The sequence below is a fragment of the Ornithorhynchus anatinus genome, chromosome 19 (genome assembly GCF_004115215.2).
Source record: "Ornithorhynchus anatinus isolate Pmale09 chromosome 19, mOrnAna1.pri.v4, whole genome shotgun sequence".
Lineage (NCBI taxonomy): Eukaryota > Metazoa > Chordata > Mammalia > Monotremata > Ornithorhynchidae > Ornithorhynchus > Ornithorhynchus anatinus.
The window spans coordinates 488,836-514,026 of NC_041746.1; the positions used below are offsets into that span (position 1 = coordinate 488,836).

A 25,191-nucleotide genomic window follows, 5' to 3' on the forward strand; every position below is an offset into this window, starting at 1 on the left:
GGCCTTCACCAGCGAGAACGCTGCCAGGGACGCTCCCTCCGTCCGTGTCACCCGGGCCTCTCTCTGTCGGGGCATCGGGAAACTTGGAGGGATCCGGTACCGGTTACCCTTCTGGATACCGACCCTCAAGGTTAGGGGTGGATCTTCCAACCCCTCCCGATTCTCCCTCTCCATCTCCGACACTTCCCCGGTGACCCAGCACGGACCGTCCAACACCCCAACTTTCCTTTCAGGCTTCACCGTGGACTGTTTTCGGCCTAGACAGCTTGCTGTAATAAACACACGAGTACGTGTGAATGGATTCCGTTCCACGGCACTTGAGGACACGTGGGCGATCTATTTTAAGTTCTGTCTTCCTCTCTGAGCCGTAAGCTCTGTGCGGGCAGGGAATGGGTCTGCCAACTCTGTGTACTGTCCTCTCCCAACTGCATAACCAGTGCTCCGCACACAGTAAGTGCTCAGTGAATACCACTGATTGACTGAACGGTGAGTCATCTTGCACGTGTGTGTGTGCAGGAGGCAAAGTGTTAGAACGGAACAGAACCCACCTGGGATTCAGTCTCCCTGGATCCGGGCCATTTTGCTACCCCCAACAGGGTCAACTAAACCAATCGGGCTCTCTCACTCAGGAGCTGGTGACAGCCAGGACCACAGCTCTTCGGTTCATATGTCTCCTCTTCCTCCTCCTGGGCATCATCCCGGCAGGCCACCGGGCACAGCGATACCTACCCCAGGCCGAGGCGCCGACTGCTCCACTCCCAGTTCCAGTGCGGAGGTGGCCGGTACGACCTCGCCCTAACACCCGCTCCAGAGATGCCACCGACGCCCTTGTCGGCGGAGCCCAGATTCCAAGCTCAGACATCCGGTCTCGGAGGTGGCAGCGGGCCCCACTGCCGAAACCTCAGGTCGCGATCCAGGACACCGAACCCCCTGCGCGCTGCCGGGGACTGGGCCACAGCCGAGAATCCATCTCCTCGGGTGCCTGCGTTCCCACCCCAGGTAGGGCAGCTGACAACCCCTCGGAGAAGCAGCACGGCATAGCGGATAGAGCCCGGGTCCTGGAAGTCGTTAGGGTGTGGCTTCTAATCCGGGCTCCACCAGCTTGTCTGCTGTGTGACCTTAGGCAAGTCGCTTCACTTCTCTGGGCCTCGGTCACCTCATCTGTTAAATGGGGATTGAGACCGACGGGACGGGGACCGTGTCCAACCTGATTCGCTTGTATCCACCCTAGCGCTTAGTACGGTGCCTGGTGCATAGTAAGTGCTTAACAAGTGCCATGATTACCATCCACCACTCGCTCCCTTCTCCCCACATCACATCAACTCTTGCCAAGCCGCTGCTCTCTCTCAGAACCCCAACCTCCATCTACAGTCAACACGGCCCAAGCTGGGCTCCGCCTCTCCCTCCGACATTCCCAGCGCACCCCCCACCCCAGAAGCCCACCTTCTTGCCATTATTCCACTCTCCATCCTGCCTGTCGGTAATTCCTGCCCCATTTTTCCTCCTGGACATTTTCCGCCCCACCCCTGCCCCTCCACCCAGTGGCCTCTATACCGGTGTGGCGCTCGTCGTCGTATCCGGCCTCAACTCCCACCCCGGCCTCCTCCCCGCCCACCCCCTCCCCGTTCATCACTCTAGCGGGCGGCCGGCTCCGCAGAGACCAGAGTCCGCTAAGGGCCGGAAGGAGGGACCGGGAGGGTGCAGGCCCCAGTCAGAGAACCAAGCCCGGTCAGAATCCCAACCTCCTCTCTGAGTCTCCAGCCGTGCATTAGTTTGCCCTCAGAGCGGTGGGCAGAGAGTGTCCCAAGCTGCTGGCGCCGGGCACCTGGGGCAGTGCCCCCGCACCCCCGGGGGGCTCGGTCCCCGTCCTTCCTCCGTCCCGCCGGCTCCTCCCCAGCCCCCGGTCAGCCCGAGCCTGCGGGGGGGGCCCGAGAGCATGGCTAGAAAGGATCGTTCTTTATTTAAGTTAAACGGCGCGGTAGGTTTCCGTCTACAAAAGGGGCGAGCGCAGGCTCTGGCCCCAGTTCTTTAAAAACCCGCCGGGAAAGGAGAACCGGGGGACTCGGATGGCGAGCGAGCCGACGTCCCCGTGCCACGTACTCCGCCGCCCCGGGGGGGGGGGGGGGGCTGGGATCCGGACGGGCGGCCCCGGGAGGAACTTTGGCACACCGAGGCCCGAAAGCACCGAGTCCGGGTCTCCCCCTCCCGGCCCCTGGCTTGTTGAGACCGGTGCCGGCTGAGGGACGCTCGGCCCTCGCCGGCGGTGACCGGAGGCAGGAAGACAAACCAAAGGTTGCCCCCGAGGGGGAAGCCGGGGCCTGGAAAATCATCTCCTCTTCCCCGCTGCTCACGGAGGCCGAAACAGCAGGCCCCGGTGCCCAGAGGAGCTGCCTCGGGTTCTAACCCTCCAATCTAAAGCCAGCCGCACAGAGGTGGAATGGCCCCATCCACTCCCCCGCCCGGAGCAGAGGGAGCCCTTCCAGTGGCCCAGAACACTACACATACACACGTACATACACACGCCACACGTGCCCCGGGGACACGGCCCCCACGCACACACACCACCACCCCTCGGTCAGCCAATTTCAACTTCCACTAATTCTGGACCTCCAGCGAGGGGGCGGGGGCGGGCCGTGGGCCGAAAGCCAACGTGTGCTCGGGGCGAGGGGGGCGTGCCAGACGGAAGTCCCGCTACGCGAACGGTAGGCAGGTGTGGGGGCAAGGGGTGGGCACGGGGAGAAAGGGCAGGGGGAGTCGAGGGAGGGACAGTGGCCCCCGGCCAGGCATCGAGGAGCACGACTGCCCGTCGCTCCCCATCTGGCCCAAGACACGTGCCTTACCCCACAGTCGAGCCTTTGCCAAAAGCAAAAGCTCTGGGAACTCACGTGCACACAGACCGTGCAGGCGCCCGCGTGCGTGCACGCACACACGCGCACACACTCAGACGCACACATACACAGGTACGTACATGCAGACACAAGCACACATGCAGACAGCACGTGTGCAGATGCACAAGAGGCACACAGGTACACGTGTGCGCACACGCACACACACACACGCCCAACTGGATCACTCTTCCTTTCCAAACAGAGACACCCTCCAATCCCCGTCCCGTCCCCGGGTAACAGCATTTGCTGGTCTGATTCTCCGTCCTTGAGTTTCTTTAGGAAAAATAAACCAACCCCCGGAAGAAGCCATACGAGACGTGGGGATGGGGGGAAGGTCCGAGTCAGGGGCCCGGCGCCCTGTCCCCGGGCCGGGGCTGCCCCTGCGACTTGGTCCGCGGAGGCGGAAGGCGGGTCACGGCCACCCCGCCGCCGGCCGGGCTCCCCCCGGGCCGGGGTCCGGCCCCGCCGCAGCCCAGATCCCTCTCCTGCCCCCAGCGGAGGCCGGCGGGGTCCGGGGAGCGGGCCAGATGGACGCAGAAGGAAACAGAGAGGCGGGGAGCCCCGCCGCCGGACTGGGGGATCGGTCCGGAGCTCGGGAGCGGGAGCGGGCTGAAGGTCCGGCCACGCGCACAGCGCTCCCCGCTGGGATGGGCGGGAAGGGGCCAGACCTCGGCAGGGCGGACGGTACCCTGCAGGGGGTCCGGCCCCCGGCACCGTCCCCGCCCCTCCGTCCCGGAGCGGCCCGGGCGGTGTCTGTGCTCTGTCCACGGGCCCCGCGAGGCCCGAGGAGGCCGGGCGTCTGATCGGCCGTGCACGGTCCCCGTTGCGCAGTTCAGCGTGGCCCTTCCGTTCGTGGAAACCATCACCGGCGACCCCAAGGGGGGAAGGGGAGACTCGGGCAGCCTCCCGTGCCGTCGCCGCCCCTCCCACGCCGCCACACCGCCTCCCGACTCCACCCGCCGAAGGCGGGTCCCAGCCGGTCGGGAGGAGCCCCCGGCGCGGGGCCGGCGGCCGGCGAGACGGAGGCAGCGGCAGCGTTCCCGGCCCGCCGGGCCTCCCCTTGCCGGGGGCCGTCTGGGAGCGGGGTCCGGAACTCGGGAGCAGACGGAGGGCGGCCATCCCGGGGACGGGAGGGGCCGGGGCCCCGGCCCGGGGCCGAGGCCTAGGGCTGCAGGTTGAGCGTGAATTTCCACTGCTGGGACAGGGCGGGGCCGCACACCTCGACGCCCAGGCCCCCGCTCCGTGCGTTGCGGCTGTCCAGGCACAGGTTACTGCCCACGTAGCGCAGCTTCGAGTTGCCCTCGATCTGCTCCCACTTCTGCACGGCCCACGGACACACAGAGGGACGGCGGACGGACACACAGACGACACAGAGAGGATCTCGGTCACTCGCAGCCCGCGCGCCGGCGGCCGGGCAGCCTCCGAGGTCGGGCCCGGAGAACGCACGGGGCCTCGGTAGCTTCCCTCGCCCCCCTCCTTCGGCCACCCTGGGAGCTGGGAGGGCGGCAGGGATACGCCCGCCCCGCCCTGCGACACCGAGGACTCTGAGGCCCAGAGAGGATCGGTGACTCGCCCGAGGCCGCCGAGCAGGGCCTCCCGACTCTCAGACTGGGCTCCGCCCGCCGGGCCCCGCGTCCCGATCCAGGCACCCCGGCCCGGGTCGCTAGAAGCCGAGCGAGGGGCGGAGGCGGGGCCGGCCCTGCCTCTGCGGCGCGGCCCGGCCCGGGGCGGGGCACCCCCCCGGCAGCCCGCTTCCCCCGGGTTGCTCGGCTCCGATCCCCTACCCGGGTGGGCCGCGATCCCTCGTCGTCACCGCCGTGGGGCCCGAAACACAGCCCCCGGCCTGCCCAGGGGCCCACCCCCACCCCTGGGCCACCCCCCGCCCGGGCCTTGCCTGCCGGCTGTCGTTCTCCCTGCAGCCCTGCAGCTTCACGAGGGCGCCGGGCGTCCGCTCCACCACGGTGAGGCACAGGTCCATGTGCTTGACTGAGCGGTCCTTCGTCAAGGCCCACTCCTGGAAGAGGCGCCACATCAGAGGCCAGGCGGAGAAAGCACGTGGGCGGACCCGGCCGACCGCGCCGCCTTTCCTGAGCCTTCGCTCCCCCGCTCCAACCTGCGCCGGCACCACCCGGGCGCCCGCCCCGGGCAGAGCACCGATCGCCGCCAGTCCTTCCAGGACGGGGACCCCAGGCGCCTCCCAGAAATGCTTGGGGCGGAGAAGGCCCTTTGCCCACCCTCTCGTCCCGCTTTTCACCCTCGCCCCGCAACGGGGTGGGGAGGGGGTCGCATTCCCCGCCGGGCCCAGCCAAGTGGAGAGGGCTCTCCCGTCCTCCTCGGTCCGGTGCCCGGCCGCCGGCCGTACCTGGTTCCCGCCAGCGTTGTGGCACTCGTACACACCCACCACGCCGTCGGCGAAGTGGCCTAGCGTGTCCAGGCAGTTGGTGCCCTGCTGCAAGGCCCCGAACGCGATGTCCTGGTGGTCTGGGACCCTGGAAGCCGATAGCCGGGATGCCCGGCTGAACTCCGTCCCCGCCGTTCCCCAGCTCCCCACCCTCCCGGGGCCTCGGCTCGGCCCAAACCCCCCGCTCCCGCCGCAGACGGGCGGGGCGGCGGCGGCAGGGCCGGGGAAGGGCGCGCACGTGTCGGACGAGTCGTCGGGAGACCTGACATCCGGTCCCGCCTCTGACCTCGGCCTGCCGGGTGACTTGCTACAAGTGATCGAGCCCCTCCGGGCCCCCTCTCCCCCATCTGGCCGACGGCACCGGGGCCCTCCCACCCCGCACCGGCCCGGGGCCCGGGGCCGCACCTCAGTTCGGGGTAGACGTTTTCCAGGTACCATTTGAAGGGTTTGCAGCTAAGTCTCTTCCTCAGCTCCAGGCGGCTCTGAATGCTGGTACGGCGGGAGGGGCGGCGGGAGAGACCGGAGCGGGAGCGCGCGGGGAGAGAGAAGCCATCGTCACCCGGCCCCCCGGCGGATGGGGCAGGGCAGCGGCCGGGGATCAGCACCCACCCTCCAGAGGGCCCATCTCAGAGGGGGTGTCCCGCAGGGTGCCCGACCGTGCCCATTCGGCCCTGTGGAGCAGGAACCCTGGGGTGGGGGGGAAGGAACGGGACGGCGAGAGTGGAGTCTCCAGCCCGTCTCTCTCCCGCACGGTTCCCGAGCCCCGGGCGTCGTTTCTGTAGGTCTGCCTGCGGAGGTTGGAGGAGGAGGGAGCCGGAAGGTGGAGCGGGGGCCGGAGGGGCCGGTCACTCACTTGCCGTAGGGGACATTCCTGGCAGATGGCACGGCTGCGTAGTAGAAGTTTTTGTACTCGTCCATCCACACCTCTGCGGCTCTGCGCGTGTTTCTGGAACGATCCAAAGTGACCGCCCCGTCCCCTCTGAGCCGGGCTCTCCCCCCGGCTCCGGCGACTGCTTCTCCCAGACCCCGCTGTCCCACCCTCGCCACAGGGTAAGGCCCCAGAGGCCCAAGCTGCATCACGTCCAGGATCTCTGCACACAATAAACAGGTGCCCGGCCCAGTGCTCTGCACACAACAGGCACCGGGGGAGACGCTACTGGTCAGTTGGCAGACTGACTCGCCTCCGCGGATGCTAAAGTGACCGGTGGTATGGAAAGAAGTTTCGATCGAGTATTTCCGAAGGGCTTGTTGCTTGGTCCTCCCCAGCATCCTCCTGGTGGCTGGGCCGGGCCGGGCTGGACGATCAAACGGTCCGCCAGAGATTTCTGGAGGTGGGTCAGGGGCTGGGGGCGTGGGGGCACTCGGGTCAGGGTGGGCAGCGGACGGGCGCCATCTGAAAGCCCCTTCCCACCTCCCGCTCCCAAGTCTCCCGAAGGAACTGACGGCACGGCCTCCGTATCAGAGCAGGCCCCGGGAACCTCGACTCTACCACGCTGCTGACGGAAGCCCTCCCGCGCCCGGGGACACCAGGCTAGCGGATCCGGGAAAGAAACCGAAGATTAAAATGGCAGACCCTTTGGCAAAGCTCTTCCGATCCCCTCGGATGCCTCCGAATGGGTGAGGGCAGGCGCTCGCCGAGTGAGGACGGCCCCGGGCCCCCACCCCGGCCAATCCTGCCGGATCTAGGAGCCCCCGAGGGTAGCCGGAGGACCGAGGGATAGGGAAAACCCCGAGGGGGTGGGGTAACGGGGTCCTTGACGGAAGGCGGTACCCCCGGGGGGTGCCGGGGTAGGCAGACGGTCCTCCGTGCCCAGCGCGGGGATCGACGTACCTGGCGAACACGGTGCCGCTGCCCCCGGGGAAGGTGTAAGGGTGCTGCTTGCGGAAGACGTGGCCCACACGGCTGCAGGGGACGATCTCGAGGCTCCCGCCGCACTGCCACACCCGAAAGGAGATCTCTGCAACGGGAGGCGGAGGGGGCTCAGCGCATCGGCCCTCGCTGTCCGGGCCGGGTCAGGGCGTCCCCGTCGGCAACCCGGGGGCACACCGCCGGGCCCTCTATTCCGGGCTCTCATTTCCTCCAATCCTGCCAGAGCGGCACTGGGCTCATCAGTCAGAGGGGCAAGGGCGGAGCGAAGGAAGGGAAGGAGGAGGCAGAGGAGATGGTCGGGGGGGCAGATCTGAAAGCCATCTGGCTGTGCTGCTGTTCTGGGGCCAAACACTTCCCAAGCAGCGTCCAATCGGACCCTCCGCCTAGGCCAACGAGCCCCACGAGCCACAGAGACCCTGCTTTTCTCTTCCCCGGGCCGGATAGGACCTATCTTCCGTCACCATCTCTAACCCGGAGCCATTTAAGTCCCCCACCAAAACGCAGGCCCCTCCAGTCGGCCGCCGGCCACCTACCGAGCAGTCGATCGCGGCGCTACAACGCGCCCAAAAACTGCCTCGCGTTTCACCCCTTGGCATTTGGCCGCCCTCCCCCCACCGGCATCCCCGGCTAAGAATGGGCAGGTGGGTGGGCACCGAGCATGATGGAGTGAGTGGCAGAGCGTGGAGGTGCCCGGTCCAGATGCAGGACACGGTCTCCCCATCCAAGCATAGCTTTGGAACGGAGATGGGGTGGCTCAGACTCGGCGCCAGAGGGGAGAGATGGCACCGCCCCGACGCAGCCGGAGGCTGCTCCCGGCCCGAGCCCGAGCAGGGTGCCCAGGTCGGTTTCGGAGACCCCTCGGGCTCATCCGGCGGCCGGCCACGAGCAGGTCTGCAGGGGACCCATCGAGGCCGAATCCCCCCAGCTGGCGCCGGCCCCGGCCGAGCCCAGTGGAGGACGAGGAGTCTCTGGGGGGACCCTTCTAGAGATCCTCTCCACCCTGAGGCGAGCGCCACTGGGGGCTCAGGACCGAGAGTTACTGCCGGGTGCGGACCTCCGCCTACGGACAACTTCCCTTCCCACACCCGGCCCGGCCCAGCCGGGCTTCATTCCGGCCGCTGCAGGCTCCCGGGGGTCGAGCGCGCTCTCGGGTGGGGTGGGCCGCGCGGAAGCCCCCTACCTAGGTTTTCGCCACCCCACACGTCCATCATCATGTCGTATTTCCCCAGTTCCTCAAAGTACGACTTGTCCATCACAAACAGCCCGCCGGCGATCATGGGGGTCCTAAAGGGGAGGAAGAGGGGATGGAGTGAGGATGGGGGCGGGGCCAGAGCGGTCAGAACCCAAGCGCTTTCTGGAGACATTCAGACAGACCGGGCTGTGGCCCGTTTTTCAGAGGAGGCTCCCGGCCCCGGGCCCGGGTCGGGACGACAGGAGTTCCTGTGCATCGTCAGTGCCCTGACGTGATTCCCAGGTGTCAGCGCCCACGCCCTAGGTGGGCCCATTCCGCCCTTCGCCCTGGCTCCTCCCCCTCCACTGGACAAGCGGGCCCGGGCCACCGCAGTCTGAGCCGCTCTGAGTAGCAGAGAAGCGGGGAGGGAAATGGCAGAACAGGTGGAGGGGGGAAGGAAGAGGGACCGGGGTTGGGGAGAGGAGGGGGAGGAGACGGGGCAGGGGAGGGATAAACCCGCCCGCCACTCTCCATCCGGCTGAGAGGTCCCACGGGTCTCCTCGATCCCAATGCCCCGCCAGGGAAAGGCTCAGGGCCTCAGCTCAAGGCGCATTCAAGTGTCCGCCCGGAGCTACCCGGCCCAAGCCGCTCCGCTTAGGGACCCCTGCCCGCTCAAGCCGGGATTCCGGGGAGGGGAGGGGCCATCTGCTCCGACCCCCAGCTGGGGGTCCACCAGGCTCCCAGTGGTGGGTGTGACCTGGACTTAGGAAGCGGTCGAGCCCAACTCCCTCCGGCACAGGAAACCGATCCAAGAGCACCACAGCCTGCGAGGCCGGGATCGGGGCCCAGACAGAGCCTCTCTCTGACGGTTCCCCCCTCCCCCAGCCCTCTCGACAGCGGGGGCCCGAGGTCATACTTTATGGGGGCCACCGGATTGCCCTGCCGGGCGCGGCGCTGCTCCGGGGTCATGTAATCCCATTTGAAGACCAAATTCCAATCAAAACCTGCAACACACAGGAAACAGAGGACGACAAACCCACGTCAGATCAGCTGATGGTCTGCGGCAGCCTGCTGCCGCCCCCTTCGCGGGCCCCCCCCACCGAGCCTCCCCATGCTGCCCCCCGCCGGAGGCCCGGGTGGGGTTCTGTGAGGGAGGAGGAGGTTGGGATGGAAATGGAAACTGCAGAATAGAGGCGAGCAAGTCGGTTGCCAAGGCATCCAGGCAGTTCCACTTCAGGGGAAGCGGCCATTGCAGGAAGCCAGGAAAGGAGTGGCTTCGGCTGAGGCTTTGGGAATGAACACCTGCCATCCCAGAAGCTCAAGGAACAGCGCTCACTTCCACTCAGAGAAGACCTCAGCACTATCAAGGGGGACAGATCCGTGGATGAGCGTCCATGCTGGGTCACCTGGGGGGCCGTCGGGGAAGGAGAGGCATGGCACAGGACTTCAGAAGTCACTTATGCGGCCTCGTGCGTCCAACGGAACGGTCCTCGGAGAAGACCGTGGCCCGAGACGCCCAGGTCCGACGGGACCGAGTTGACCCACGGCTTCGACGATGCCCTGGCACTTGCCCGCCCACCCGCCCACTCCCGGGGGGGACCTCTGCCGCTGGCGAGCCACTGACTGACGGCAGCGGGAACAGCGCACAAGGAGTGAGGGAAGAACGGGGTGAGGGACAGGGAGGAAGACGAGAGGGAGAGAGGGGAGGCAGTGAGGGCCGGGGACACACCTCCTTTCAGGTCAGCGGACGCTCCCACGTATTGGAAGTTGTCCATGTTAATCACGTCGATGATAGGAGACACCACACGGGTCTTGTCCTGGGAAAAAAAAATTCCATTAGGGAAGCTGAAGCCGAGTCTCCAGACACGAGGGTCGGCTGATGTGGACCGAACGAAGAGGGGGCGGTCCCACGTGACCGCTCCATCTGACTCACGGAGAAGTCCCCAGAGGGGCAGCTCACCAGACGCTGTCCCCCGGGAAAGCGGCGGGACCCGGTGGAGAGAGGCGGTGGCTGGAGTGGCACAAGCCCCGGGGTCGGGTCCCAGCTCGGCCACTGGTCCGCGGACCCCTGGGGTCCTCGGGCAAGTCACGGCCTCTCTGGGCCCTCGTTTGTAAAAGGGGACAGACTCCTGCTTTCCCAGCCGCTTCGACCGAAAGTCATCGCGGCAGCGTGGGCCAGCGACGGGGCCCGACCCGTCTGACCAGACCGTCGGGGATCGACCGACCCCCGCGCCGCTGAGTCCAGAGGAAGAAAAGGATTAGTGACTCCCCAGACCGACTGAAGTCCCCTGACCGCGCCGAGCCAGAAACCGGGGCAGATCCCCGGCCAGGTGGGCTCACGGCTAGTTCTCCCTCGCCCTCCCAACCGGGCGGCCTCCAGACTGACCTCGGCTACTCTCTCCAGGAGGGGCTCCAGCCAGTGCTCGTTGCACTCGCAGTGACTGTCCAGGAACGTGAGGACTCTGGCCTGGGCCGCATCTGCCCCCCTCACCCGAGAACGCATCAAACCTGTGGAGGAGAGCAGGGCAGCCGAGCGGAATGAGCGGAGCGGGCCGGCGCCCACACCCGCACGCGGCCACGCTCCCTCCGGCGCCCCGTTAACCCTTCCCCGGGTCAGATCCGTCAGCCTGGGAGGGCCCGGAGACCCTCCGGGGGCCCTAACCCTGGGCCGCCACGGTCAGCGGATCTCGGGACAGAGCCGCCGACCGGAACGACCGGAAGCGCGGGAGGAAGCGGGCCTCGGGAGGAGAGCAGCCGTAAAGGCCAACCGAGAAACCGGCTGCCTCTACGCAATCGTCCCGCGTGCCACGGTGCCGAAACACACACGTTCATTCGCAGTGCTATAACGGCTGTGGAGCCGGGGTGGGGTGGGAGAGAGAAAGAGACTCCACGCTTTACTCCCCCCAACTCCGTCCGCCTGAAAGCTCCTTGAGGGCAGGGAGGGCGTCTTCCCCTTTCACTGTACGGTCCTCAGTGTTTAATGCACAGCGGTCTGCCCCCGGTGGGTGCCCAGGCTGGCCCCCTGCCCCGGGGGGGCTCTCGGTACAGGCCGCCGCTGAAGGAGAGACACTCTCCGAACAGGCGAACAGGGCGGGAATCCGACATCCAAGGATGAGAGTCCCGGACGGCCCAGGGAGCCGAGGCCGCCCCGGCCCCCGCTTGACCTTCACGTCAGCCCCACTGAGGCTGAGGTTTCTCCGGCAGCTGCCGGGAGGGGGCGGCAGAGACCTCGTCTGCCGCAGGTGGAAATGGGTAATAATAATAATAATATAATATTGGTATTTGTTAAGCGCTTACTATGTGCCGAGCACTGTTCTAAGCGCTGGGGTAGACACAGGGGAATCAGGCCGTCCCACGTGGGGCTCACAGTCTTAATCCCCATTTTACAGATGAGGGAACTGAGGCACAGAGAAGTTAAGTGACTTGCCCACAGTCACACAGCCGACAAGTGGCAGAGCTGGGATTCGAACTCATGAGCCCTGACTCCAAAGCCCGTGCTCTTTCCACTGAGCCACGCTGCTTCTCAGCGGGTAGCTGGTGGCGGGTGCAAAAGATGCCCAGGACGAGAAGGAGCAGGGATGCCGCTGGCCTCTGCTCGGGTCATCTCCTTCCTCCACCGGGTACCACCCTCCCCGTTTCGCCATCTGTCTCTCCTTCCAAAATCTAGCCCCGAAACAGAGACTCCCCGGGCGGAGACGTCTCCGGGAGGAAAGGGGAAACGCAGGCCGAGGGGAGGTCAGAAGGGCAGCCGAGTCCGCGGGTGAGTTTCCCGCTCCTCCCTGGATCGGAAGGCTGCCCCCACCCAGAGGAAGACCGGGGGGCAGCTGGACTGGAACCCAAGGGCCGCCCTCCGGGAGTGACTTCTGTCCCCCCCGGCCACAGGCTTGGCACCACCCTGTCCTCTCCTCTCCCAACCGACACCGGAAGGGACTGATGAAAACCCACCTTCCCGACGGTCGTTCCGGAGAACCCGCACTTTCTCGATCTTCCCCAAGAGAGCGCCGTCCTCGGCTGGAAGGGGCAAGAGGAAAAGGGAAGCGGGGTTTCCAAGGAGAAGACCCCAGCGCGCCCGGGACCGTTGGGGCTCACGCTCAGATTTAGGGGCACGCGCCTGGGTGCCCGCCGTCCCGGGAACCCCCTCCGAGCCCCAGAAGGCAGGCTCGGGCCAATCAGACCGGAAACCGCTCGCTTCTCCCTTACTGGCCTCGGTCTTCCCTCCTAGTCCCCCCGGGCCCTCTCTACCGGATCGGCTGCGCGTGACCACCCAACCCCTAGAGGGGCGTGGGCCGGGCCCTCCCCGCCCAATCGAGCACGACCAAGTAGCCGGCGGGCTCAGAGCCTTCCCCAGCCAGACCCCGCGGTGGCCCGCGTGGGCACGTACGATCGTTACTGTAGTCGTCCACCAAGATGATCTCCTTGACCAGGTGGGGCGGGCTTTTCTTCAGGACGCTGGGGAAGCACAAACCAGGGACAGATGGCAAACGGCCTCAGGCCCCGGGCCCGCCCCGAACAGCCCTCCGGTCCCCGGGGCCCGGCTCTCGGCCTTACCTGGCCACCGTGCGCAGCAGCGCCGACCGGGCCTCGTTGTGGAACGTGATGACCACGCTCGTGGCCGGCAGGTCTACCCGCCACTGCTTCCTCTGGCACCTACCCCCAGAAAGGACGAGACAGGGAGAGGGCGCTGAGCGGCCGGCCCCAAAGCAACCGGGGTGTCTGCGGTCCCCTCGGGGCCTCCTCGTCCGAGACGGCCTTCCCGGTGGCCAACTTAAGAAGGTCCTCACTGGCTCAGACTCACGGTCCGGCCGGCCCTCCGCCTCTAACAGAGGCGCCGTCCGGCAGGGAGGAATCGGGGGCCAGTCACCCCCCGCACACCCACCCTCTGGGTCACCTGCCCCCCGACTCACTGGTCATGGCGCGTGTCTGGGACGGCCCTGTCCATGCGCAGTTTGTCACTCTCCACCTGGTTGAATTTGTTCCGGGCATAAGGATCCTGTCCCGATCGGACCATGGTGACTCCAACGTAAGCTTCCTGGTTGAAGTCCTGCCACCGGACTTTCCCTAAAAGACGCAGAGGGGAGAAAGCTAAGGTCAAGATGGTTCAGTGCAGGAAGGGCGAGGATAAAAGGGACCACGCTCCTATGACTTGGGTATTCTCTCAAGGGTTCAGTGGCATCCATCCCAACCGGATCGAGCGCTGTGGTGGATGAAAAAGAATCAGATGGGACACTGTCCCCGTCCCACCGGGGCTCCCGGTCCAAGAGGGAGAGCGAGCAGGCATCTTTTCCCTACTTTCCAGGGGAGGAAACGCCAGCCCAGTAAGGTTCAGGGTTTAGTTTTTCATCAAGCTCTCACTTGATGCGGTGCACCGTTCCAGGTGCTAGGGAAGAACGGAAGGCAGAAGGGGCAGGTTCCCTGCCCACAGAGGGCTTCCTCCCTCACAGGAGAGACCGCCTGAGCTCACACAACATGACGGGAGCTGGGAGATGGGGCCAATAACCAGGTATCCCGACTCCAGCCCGGCACTCTTCCCACCGGGCCGCACCGCCTCTCTCCGTGTGAAATACATTGAGGGGCTTGGGCGGACCAGGTTCCTCTTCGTGAACATAACAGCTGCAACAACCAGGCTCCAAATGCCCGCTGGACGGTGCCAGATCAGCGCTCGAGAATAAAACAGCTCAGAAGCCACAGTTTAGGCACTGCACCTTCTCCTAAAGCCCAGCCCAGAGCACGCAGGGCCCGGTTTTTGCCTCTTCGCCTCCCCCCCCCCCCAATGCCCAAGCAAGGGAAGTGGCTTAATCAACACGCAGGACTGCTATTCCCACCCCTATTCGCCAACCCCCGGGATCGGGAGGGATCGGCTAATCCGGGCGCAGGCCGGACTTGGCTTTCGAAGCTGTTTTTCTAGCTCGGGAGGACCGTGCTAGGAGCCGGGGAACCGCAATTCCCTCGGTACGGAGTTCCGAATTGCACAGCGTCGTGTCACACAGGGTTTAAGAAGGGGTGACGGAACTATAGTCCACGCTCCTGCCCCGGTATACCCTGGGAAAACATAGAGACAAGAGGGAACGGTGCTATAATTCTGGGGCAGCCCGAGAGTGGTGTGGTCAACTGAGGGTGGGGCCAGGAGAAAGGTCTGCCCCCGAGCCATCTGGCCAGAGACCAAGCCACAGTGAAGACCGTCAAAACTGCCCGGGCACTGTAATGGGAACTAGTCGAACTCTGCCCCCTGGTCAGAGCCACCCACTGCTCCCAACTCATGGGGCAGACCGCGGCCCCCCAGACCTCGCTACTCCCCCGCCCCCAAGTCCCACAAAGCCCCCGACAGCACTGCAGAAGTCAGGGCCGGCCGGGACCCACGAGGCTCGCTGCAGTACCCGGAGGGAGGGTCTCCACGCTCTGTGCCTTGTCTTCCCCGTTGGCGCCGTGCGCATCTTTCTTTTTAACTGGGTCAATTTCATTCCAGTCCTCCTGGAAAAGAAGAAAGACAGCAAATCTTTGAGCAGGGGCTCCTGCTCTGTGGCGGTAACATAACCGGTGGATCGGACTACAGGGGGAAGGGTTCCTCGGCTCTACGGCGGGGGGTTCCTCTTCCATCGCGCCCCGAGGGAAAGAAATGGAGAAGTGGCGCAGAGGCGGGTGGGAAGAGGGAGAGAAAAGGATCGGTCTCAGAGAGGAATGATTCGGTTCCCCGATGAGGCAGGGGTTACGTCCCACATAAACCCCGCCGTTACGGAAAACGGGCTCTGGGGCGAGAGAAACTTCACCATCACGGCCCTCGCCCGAGCACGACTGCTTCCACCGCCGCCGCCTCCAGATCCCCACCCAGTCCAGGTTCTCAGCGGTCTCCAACCCGGCCCGCGCGTCGGAAAGGCCTGGACGGCGGCCGACGGACCATTCCCAACGGTGGCTCGACGGCGGTTCGAAGACAAGGAGAGCCACGGTTGGGCCCGGCCACAGCAATCCGCTTCTCCAGCCTCATTCACCCAGCTCTCTGACGAGGGTTGAGGTGACCCAAAATGGAGGACCTGCCCGGTCCTCGTGCCCAGGTCAGCTCCTGGCTTGGAGCCACAGCGCCCTCCCCTCTCTTACCCGCCCTCCCCGACCCTAGTAGGAAGCTCCCCTCCCAGCCCTCCGGGACCCAACCCCCTCAAAGTGTGGCAGCATTTGCTCCACTAGGGAAAAGGGAAAACAGGTCCCACAGACCCTTCACCGTCCTCCAACAGTCTCCGGTTGGCCTGGCCCGGGTGTCCCCGACAGACCATTACACTACACCTGGTGAGGGGCTGACCCGAAAGGAAAAATGTCCTTCCCCCAAAATAGGCCAGAGAGTTAGCTACCTGGGCTTGGGGCGCCTCGGGGGTCCGGAGCGCCTGCTGGAAGCCAGGAGGCTGGGCTGGGGCCGCAGAGCGGGAGAGGTCCGCAGGTGACTCGTTCCCGGGCTGACCCACGACCACCCGGAGCCGCGGCTCGGCCCGACCCCCAGACCACAGACACTTGGTCACCGTGGTGGCCCTCGCTGCAGGGTCCACAGATCTTGAGGAGTAAAGCATTTTCAACCCATCCACTGCGGGACAGGCCCGAAAGCTGCGTGCCCTCGGGGCCAGCCACGGAGAGGGGGCCGCCGCCCTGACCTTCCGGTCTAGAAATTTTTTGTGGAAGGGGATTACATAGTATTAACAATGAATAGTGGTATTTGTTAAGTGTTTCCTATGTGCCGGGTGCTGTATTAAACCCTGGGGTGGATACAAGTAAATCGGGTTCGACGCAGTCCCTGTCCCACACGGGGCTCACAGTCTTAATCCCCATTTTACAGATGAAGCGACTGAGGCACCGAGAAGTGAGGTGACCCGCCCGAGGTCACACGGCAGACAAGTGGCAGAGCCGGGATTAGAACACGGATCCTTCTGATTCCCAGGCCCGTGCTCTATCCACTAGGCCTCACAGCCTACACCTACTCTTTTGTAGCATGCTCTCCCAACTGCTTAGCACCGTGCTTTGCAAACATTAAGTGCTCAATACAAATATCACTGGACGATTGATGAATTGAGCCAATGGATCCGGGTTAGAGGTACGCCCTCCCAGATCAGTAAAAACCAGTCCCTTCTCCTCCTCCTCCTCCTTCCAAGTCCATCCTTTCCTCCTGCTTGGTCCTGCAGGGGAGGGCACCCTCGCCCACGCTGTCCTGGCAGGAGTGGAGAGCCCCGTCGTTTGCAGCATCACGACACTGCTGCAGAACCAGGCAGAAAGAGCAGATGGCCCAAGAGGGAGGGAGCCCTGCAGAGTCAGCTTCAAAAATGACAGCCAAAGGCCTCAGGTTCTCAAAGAATGCCCCTCGCTGCTTTTCCCAACTTTTAATTGCTTCCCCGCATCACGAAAACCTCTTAGAAGAGGACAATTCCCCAGCCGAAAATTTCCCACCGAACCTAAGAACAATAACGCCATGGGCAGCAGCAGGACAAGGGTCCGGCCGGCCCGGGGCTCGGACTCTGACCAGGATGCTCAGAGGAACCGGGTGCCGGTCATCCTCCTGGGCGCCCGTGCCTGTGTTTAGAGGTGGACCATCCAACACCCCCCCCCCCCGATATCTCCCAGCGGCCCGCCACGGCCCATCAATCAGCCTGCCTCTCCCCTCTCCAGCCCTGATCCGCTCCCGGTTACCGGCACGGCCCATCCTTCCCCCGACTCTCCCCTCTCCATCCCTTCTCTCCCCACTTTCGCTTAGCGTGGACGCTGCTCCACGGATCTGTCCGAAGCCCCGTGGGGCCTCCTGGGGTCTCCGGCTCGTCCTCCGGTCCGTGGGGTGCTCTCTGCCAGTGAGTCACGGGGCTTGCCCGCTCCCCGCTCCGGGGAGGCGGCGTGCAGAGCTGACTCCTCTCTCCCCAGATGGCGGTTCCCCTCCGCCACACGAGGAACCCGCCGGCCCAGCTGCCACCTCCACGCCTCGGCGCCGGGGGCTGACGCGGCCCTGGCCGAGCCTCTATTTTAGGACTCAGACACGTGGCGGCTGATGACAAGGGGCCGGGGCGGGAAACGGTCCGGCGAGGAGGCCCGTCTGGGAAGCAGGCTGCCGGAGAGCAGGACGTCCAGGCCCCCACGGCGCTTAGCATAGAGAAGCAGTGTGGCTTCATGGAGAGAGCAGGGGCTTGGGAGTCAAGAGAACGTGGGCTCTAACCCCAGCTATGCCACATATCTGCTGCGTGACCTTGGGCAAGCCACTTAACCTCTCTGTGCCTCAGTTACCTCATCTGTAAAATGGGGATTAAGACTGTGAACCCCACATGGGACAACCTGATGACCTCGTATGTACCCCAACGCTTAAAACGGTGCTTGGGACATAGTACGCGCTTAACAAATATCATAATTATCATTATTAGCTTGGGGCCACGGCTGGGTGCCTGGGGCACGGGAGGTGTCAAAGCACGACCCCAACCCACAGCACCTGTGTGTACATGTACATATCTATAATTCTATTTATTTATATTGATGCCTGTTTACTTGTCTTGATGTGTATATATCTATAATTCTATTTATTTATACTCATGCCTGTTTACTTGTTTTGATGTCTGTCTCCCCCATTCTAGACCAAAAGCCCGTGGGCAGGGATGGTCTCTCTTTATTGCTGAACTGTCCTTTCCAAGCACTCAGTACAGTGCTCTGCACACAGTAAGCGCTTATAAATACGATTGAATGAATGAACGAACGAACCCCTCCGGAGCACAGCATCTCCGAGCGCCAGGTGCCGCAGATGTGGTGGCCCAGCAGCCACTCCCGCCCCAGCCCGGCCTGGCCCAGCCCTGCGGGGCCTCACACTTGGAGGGAAGCGGGCCCCGTCAGGCCTCTGGGCAGGAAGCGGGGCCCCCACGGTACAGAGTCCATCCACGGACGGGCACGGGTGCCCGTGGAACCGCGTCGGGGACGTAGGGCGGGCCCGAGGTGAACAAGCCGGCTATGGGCACCACCAAAAGGACTCGTGGTCTGAAAGTTGAGCCCAGCAGCTAGGAAAGAGCCCAGAGCTCGGCGACCGCGAGGCCGAGGTGGGAGAGCCAGGCCAGACGGCCGGACGGCCCGCCACCAGCGCTTCGCACCTGGAAGCAAACATGGAAAGAGATGCCAAGAAGCTCTTGGTGGTCGGATTTAAGCCAGCGACGACCACTCTATGGCCTACCGCACTCTGAACCTAGTACTAGGAGTCTGGCCAACGTCCACGGCACCAGCCACGGCAGCCCCGGTTCCCCTGCCCTCTGCCTGGCTCACCACCGCCGCCATCGTCGCTCACAGGTGTGAAGCCCGATGGTCACAAGCAGAACCGAGTGCAGGGTGATAGCGGGAAAGTCAGTCCAGGCTCAGTCCCTGACCGCCGCCGCTCCAGGAAGCACTGTCATGGGTTGGGGGTGGATGGGACACCGGCAGGCTGAGGAGAGTGGAATCAAACATGAGAACGGGTCACCAGTGTGCCGAAACCATGTCCAAATCCATAGCTGCTTGGCGGGGACTCCCGGCCTCCAGGCTCGTCACAGCTTCGGGCCGGGGCGTCCCCGGGGAACGACCATTCCGACTCCTGCAACATCTTGAACGTCTGGCCTGGGAGTTCTGGACATTCGGCACGGCGATGGGGAGGGCCACCGGCCGGGCCCGCCGGCAGGATGGGTTCTCACCCCAGGCTGAGAGGTCCACCCCCAAACTGCAACCCTAACTTGAATCATCGGAGCCCGTGCCGTTCACCGTTCGGCTCTGCCGGCGGTCCCGGCGGCATGAGGAACACTTCCCTAACACCCCAGATCCTGTCTCCTCACTCCCGCCCTGCTCGCCAGGGCCGAATTCAGCGCTCCGCACACAGTGGCGCTCAGGCAATGCCACCGATCGGGTGCCTGGGCGATCAACGGCATGTCTGGGACTCCGCCCCGAGGAGACGGAACAGCATGCGGGAGTCCAACCCCGCACGGGTTGGGGGGGGACTCAGGAGCCGCTGGGTGGAGCCGCAGAACCAGCGACAATCAGAAACGAGGGGTGACGAGGAGACGACAGAGGAACGCGAGGGCGTTTGTCCACGCCACCAGCTGGCATTCATCTCTGCCTATGCCAACCACCGTGCCGTGCCTCGCTCTCGACACACAGCCTTGTTCGCCCTCGCCCTGCCATGGGTTGCCGGCTCCTCTCAGACAGCCGGACCTCAAACCTTCCCGCCTTCGGAGCCTCCTAGAAGGCCACCACTGAGACAATCTGGAACCGGTGTGGCCAGAAAGGCCCCGGCTAGAGAGCGGCTCCAGCAGAGGGCAAGCTCTGGGCCGTTGGTTCTCCCCACCCCCAAAGCATTGGCCCGACGGAGCCCAAGGAGGGTAGGCAAGAGCAGGGCCGCTGGCAGGGAGGGAGGTGTGAGGGGTCTGCCCATGGGAGTGCTGGGATGCTCAGACATCCCACCCAGCTCTGCGGCCTCGGACAACGGACATGACCCCGCCACGGAGAGACCGTGAAAGCCCACGGCTTGATAAGATGGTCTCGATGGAATAATCACGGAGTAGCACGGTTTTGGGGTCATTCTCCTCCAAAATGCTTCTCTCTGCCCACTCTCCCCAGAAAGCCCGCCACACCCGCCATGCCCACCACCACGGGATGTACTGAGAAGTGTGAGAGAAAGCCGAGGAGGGGCACGAGAGCTGGGTTCCGGCCAAGAGGCTCAGGCAACCACTGGCCCAAGTCTGTCAAGTGTCGGGTGCTGAAGGGCGCCCGGGGGCGACCCCAACCCGACCCTCCGGTGAGATGCCGCAGAGGCAGAATCATTTTGGCCGTATGTGGAGCCTGGAATCAGGAAGGGTCTGGGCATCGTCCCTTCATTTGAGAGGTGATTATCTCTGTGCCGGTCACTCCGGTAGAAGCCCCAAGCCGGAAGTTTTGTAAAACCATTTCCTTGGGCAAAGGGCCCACTCGATGCCACGGGCATTCTTGGCTGGGCTGACGGGGATGCCCAGTGGCAGCGACCCGGGGCCCGAAACCAGGCCAGCAAACAAGAGAAACCAGCTTTCGGAGGAGGCACTCTCATACCCTAAGAAGGCACGGGCCACCTCACTAGCCCCACATCAACATTCTCAGCTCGGGCCCACTGCTTGGGGGCCGGGACAACCAGTCAATTATTAGTTTTTACCGCACGCTTAGTGCCGCTGGAGTCTCCTCCCGGCTCTTCCACGGCGAGCGTCCCACCCTTTCAAGAAGACGACCACGGAACGGGCCCAGGCCCACTCCTGTGGGAAACGGCGCCTTGGTGGACACCTACACCCAAGCCCGTGGCTGAACCCAGAAGATTCCTGGAGAGGAGGGGCGGGGGTTCTTCCTGGTGAGCGGTTCAGTCTGCTCACTGAGCTGGACAAAGCTGTACTTAACCTGATTAGAGCTGCTGCTAAGTCCTTCGAACTCAGCCCTCACATAAACACCCAGAATCATAATTCTGCTTTCCCGTACACAGGAGGAGGGTTTATCTCAAAACAGGTTCTGAGTGCTGAACTCGGGGTCTCAAAAACTGGTAGAGCACAAACACACACAAACACATACCCACACAGGTATGTGCACACGCGTTCATGCCCTCAGCGCTCACACGCTATCCTGTGACGCCACGCAAGGGTCTGCCCCGAAGCCGCCTCTAAGTCGTAGGGATCGATGGACGCAACCGATCGTCATTGGCACCGATCGATGACGAGCACATAGCCCGGCTGGGAAAAGGCCATCCGGAGCCCAGAGGCCTGGGAAAACAGAACAGTAGGCCAGGGATCTGTTTCCGCTTTGCCCAGTGCTGCTCCCGGCTTTGATGGCAGAGGACCGGGGTCCAGCCTAGCGCCACGTCACCAGGAAGAACAGGTCTGGCTTTGGTGTTCTGCCCGCCATACTGGAAACCCCACAGCCCCGGGTGCCAGGCTCTGGACTGCCCGGCCTGGGGCACCAGGATGTTGACCGCCTGACCCTGGGCCCCGGGCCCTGGACCGCCCAGCCCTGGGCGCCGGGCTGTGGACCACCCAGCCAGCCCCAGGGGCCAGGGTTGAGCCTTGGCAAGCCCGGGCACTAATTAAGCACTGGGGCAAAGCCTCCTCCCTCACTTCAGGCCTTTCATTCTTCCCACCTGAGGGAAGAGAGGGTTTTTTTTTTTTTGGTACCAATCAACTTGGACTTAGGTCAGTAAGGCTGGACTAAAAAGATCACCTCCCTTCCCCGCACTCGGTCCTTCCTGCCTCTACCTAGCGTGCAGAAGCCGCCCTGGGGGCATCCCTCCCCACCACTCCAGCAGCCAAGTGGCCTGCAGTCCTCCGCGGCCCTTCGCCCTCCCATCCTTCCCATCCGGCTGCCTTTCTAGCCCTAGGTTGCGCTTTCTCCGATTCCCTCTCAAGGCAGACCGTTCGCGAGGCCGGGCGGCTGGTGGCCAGAGTGCGGGGCGGGGAGCTGGGAGACCCGAGAGAGCCGGGGGACCCGGGTTCTGAGTCCAGCTCCAATGCCGACCCGGGACTGGGAGCCAGGAGAAGTCAGTCTCCTCCTCTGTAAAATGGGGACAACAGCCCCCCTCAGTAGCCCTCCCTCTCAGACCAGGAACCCCAGGTGAGACAGGGACTGGGCCCCATCTCATTCTCTTCCATCTGACCCGGGGCTCAGCGCAATGCTTGGCACAGAGTAAGCGCCTAAAACCAGAACAGTGGCTGTCACAACGATCATAATAACAATGAAAAAATAATACTAATGTTCAATTGGGCCCCGGGATGGGTGGCCGGTGGGAAGCAAAGAGAATCAGCTGCTCCCGTTCTCGGCCCTCACCTCCTCCCATGACAAACCTCTTTCACTTTGTGATTCGACTCTCTAACCAGGCCCCGAGGTCTCCCACTCGCAAACCAGTTCACTCTGCACTACCGTGTTTCAACCGGGCCTCTCCTTGCCACGGAAGCGCCCAAATGAAACACTGAGTTCCCAGAGAACTTCCAGTATGCCGGATTCCGCCTCGTAATCTCATCCCCTTGGGACAGGAAGCAAACAAATCAGCCGGAAACGTATGGACTCAGATGTCCACCCACTCTCATTTTTACCGTTTGACTGATAGTCATAGCCTTTAACTTAGCAGTTTAGGAGTGGATCCCAAAGTCTTTAAATGTCATCAAAGATGTGCTCTTGGTCTACCGGGTCGAGCTGAAAGCTCACGAGGCTTAGACGACGGCCGCCTCTGCCTTTCGAAAGGTAGCCCTGCGGCGGGGAGCCAGTGCGAGCCGCCTCCCCCCACCACCGCCCCCGACAGGGTATGAGGGGTTCGATTTGGCTCCATCTCCATGACTCCTCCTCGACCCTCTGGGGACTGCGAGGTCATGGCAGAGTAAAGGAGGCCCAGGGAGATGGAGGAACCCTTCTGGGAAAACACAGTAAGCGCGCCCTCGAGTCGAGCCCGGGGGTGGCCCACAGAAGAGAAGGGGGCAGGGAGTCGGCAGGCTCCCCTTGGGCTCCGGCTGTTCGGCCCCAACTCTCCCCGGGGCCACGGCACGTCCGATGAGAGTCTGACGCGGCCCGACATGGAACCGGCCGGTTCTGGGATTGGCCAGGTGGAGGGCAGAGGTGCCCCCGGGTGAAGGGTAGTGAGAGACGAAGGGAGGCAATGAAGGGAGGCAGAGTCGTCAAGCTAGATAGGAGAGGACAGAGGAGACCAGCAGCCTCCAGAGACCAGAGAGGCCTCCGTGCCCTATTTCAGGGAGAAACTCTGAGGACACATAGGGCACAGAGCCCGGGGGAGGGGGCAGACTCCTGAACAGGCACCCAAGGTGGCAGGTTCTGGGCCAGAACTAGCCTCGCAATGCCCCCGCCCCCTGCAACCCAGCCCCCAGGGCCTGCCGGCCACTTGCCGGAGCCAGAAAACACAGTTCCTGCATGGCGCCGGGCCAGCTCCTCCACCCCTTGGCACTGGCACTGCGCCGGCCCCCGCCTGGGCACCCCGAGGGCCAGGCGGGAAGGAGGGCCCTGTTCTAAAGATGCAATGGCCCAGGCTGCCCCAGACAGCCGTGGACAGGGGCCAAGCGCACAAACCAGGGGTCCCAGTATCCCTGGTATCCCAAGGGTGGGAGGGGGGCAGCGGCGGGGGTCCTCCTGTGGGCAGGAGTGGCTTTAATAAAGGGGTGGGTGATGGAACCAGGCAAAGAGAAAGAGGAAAGAGAAAGTGCAACAGGGACCAAAGATTTTTCTTTCTTCTTCCAGGACCTCAAGTCCTGACCTCGAGTCCTCTGGGCAAGGACGGTTCTTCTTCAATCTGAACCCTTGGTGGTCTGCTACATTAATTAGCGGGATCAGAGGAACGGCAAAGAACACTTACTAAGCCACAACTGACCTCCCATCTTGGTGGGAGGGGGGCTTTGTCGCGTTTGCCACAATTACCGTATTGCCTTTCAGCTGCCCTGGGCCCGAGACTTCAAAAGGAAGTCAGACAGTGAACTGATGAGAGAAAGGCACATTTTCTAATTAAAACCTTTCGAGGGCTTCACCGGTCCCCTGTAGCTAAGAAACAGTAGCAGCCCCAGACACCGAAATGTCAGTTGCCCTTTCGGGTAGCTGTGAATTACCCTGCCAAGCGCCATCTCGCCTCGAGCCCGGCGGAAGAACGGGCCCGACCGGAGACTTTTTTCCAAAGCGGAGGAAGGTTCCGCGTCTCGGCAGCCCGAGGCTTCAAGGCCTCAGAACCGACGGAGGAGGAACCGGGCCCACGGCGGAATTTCCGACAGACGGCCTACGGCGCCGACAGTGCCTCGTGGAGGACACGCGACGGGCGAACCGGTTGGTTGGAAGGGAGGAGGATGGGCGGCCGGGCTCCCCGCAACCACTCTCTCCTGGGCCCATCGGCTCAGGGCTCGGGGCTCAGGGCTGGTCTGGCTCTTCCCGCCGTCCTACCGTTCGCGGGGGTGGCCGCCTGGCCCGCCCATGGGCACCACCAGCAAGAGGGGTGCCCGGAGCCCTTGGCTTCAGCCGCCACAAACCCCCACTGCCGAGTTCTAAAATAAACAGAAACCTTGCCTTGTTGACGGGTTTCCTTATTTCCGAGGAGATGTGAGCCTTCTAGAGCTTTCCGGGCTGGGAGGGCCCAGCGCTTAGAACAGTCCTTGGCATACAGTAAACATTTAACAAGTACCATAATGGTTATTAGAAGGGTCGGCAGCTGCGCAATCTAACAGTGCTATTTGTTAAGTGCCTACTGTGTGCAGAGGACTGTACTAAATCTTGGGAGAGTATGCTACAAAGGATTGGAAGAACCACTCCCTGCCCACGAGGGGCTTTCGGTCTATGGGGGAGACGGACATTAATATAAATAAATAAATAAATCACAGGAATATACATACCTAAGTGCTATAGTCATAAGTGTCCTCATCCTAGGCCAGTTTGGGGTGGGGAGCTCCAAATGAACAGGGGGCCGAAAGGGAGGGAGGAGGTGATTACAGATTAGGAAGGGGGTCAAGAGGAGCGAGGCAAAGGTAGAAGTCATCTGGATACAGAGGCAGGTTGAAGTTTAGAGGAGCAGCAGCGTCTAGTGGAAAGAGCCCAGGCCTGAGAGTCAGAGGATCTAGGTTCTAATCCCAGCTCCGCCACCCGCCTGCTCTGTGGCCTTGGGCAAGTCGCTTCACTTCTCTGGGCCTCGGTTACTCCTCTGTAAAACGGGTTTCAATACCTGTTCTCCCTACTTAGACCACGAGCCCTGTGAGGGACTGGAGACCGTATCTGACCCGATTATCCTGTGTCTTCCCCAGGGCTCAGAACGGTGCTTGACACTTAGCAAGCACTTAACAAATACAATTGTTATTATTACAATTAGTTTGAAGCTGACAGAGCAGCTAAACTACCCAGGAAATGAGTGTAGATTGCAAAG

At 63.5% G+C, this 25,191-nt stretch overlaps 1 protein-coding gene across 1 annotated transcript in view; it reads right to left on the bottom strand.

Moving 5' to 3' along the window:
* Positions 1-1,941: 1,941 nt before the first annotated feature.
* The window catches only part of GALNT2 (polypeptide N-acetylgalactosaminyltransferase 2), a 31,886-nt gene continuing 8,636 nt past the window's right edge, over positions 1,942-25,191 (bottom strand). Inside the window, exons 2-16 of the mRNA XM_029047539.1 lie at positions 14,705-14,798; positions 13,235-13,388; positions 12,879-12,977; positions 12,712-12,779; positions 12,276-12,341; positions 10,717-10,838; positions 10,060-10,147; positions 9,247-9,334; positions 8,340-8,443; positions 7,121-7,247; positions 6,143-6,235; positions 5,695-5,778; positions 5,251-5,377; positions 4,783-4,902; positions 1,942-4,206 (exon numbers count right to left, since the gene is read on the bottom strand). Coding sequence (XP_028903372.1) covers positions 4,051-4,206; positions 4,783-4,902; positions 5,251-5,377; positions 5,695-5,778; positions 6,143-6,235; positions 7,121-7,247; positions 8,340-8,443; positions 9,247-9,334; positions 10,060-10,147; positions 10,717-10,838; positions 12,276-12,341; positions 12,712-12,779; positions 12,879-12,977; positions 13,235-13,388; positions 14,705-14,798 — 1,590 coding nt within the window. The 3' untranslated portion in view covers positions 1,942-4,050. The remainder of the gene's footprint in view (positions 4,207-4,782; positions 4,903-5,250; positions 5,378-5,694; positions 5,779-6,142; positions 6,236-7,120; positions 7,248-8,339; positions 8,444-9,246; positions 9,335-10,059; positions 10,148-10,716; positions 10,839-12,275; positions 12,342-12,711; positions 12,780-12,878; positions 12,978-13,234; positions 13,389-14,704; positions 14,799-25,191) is intronic.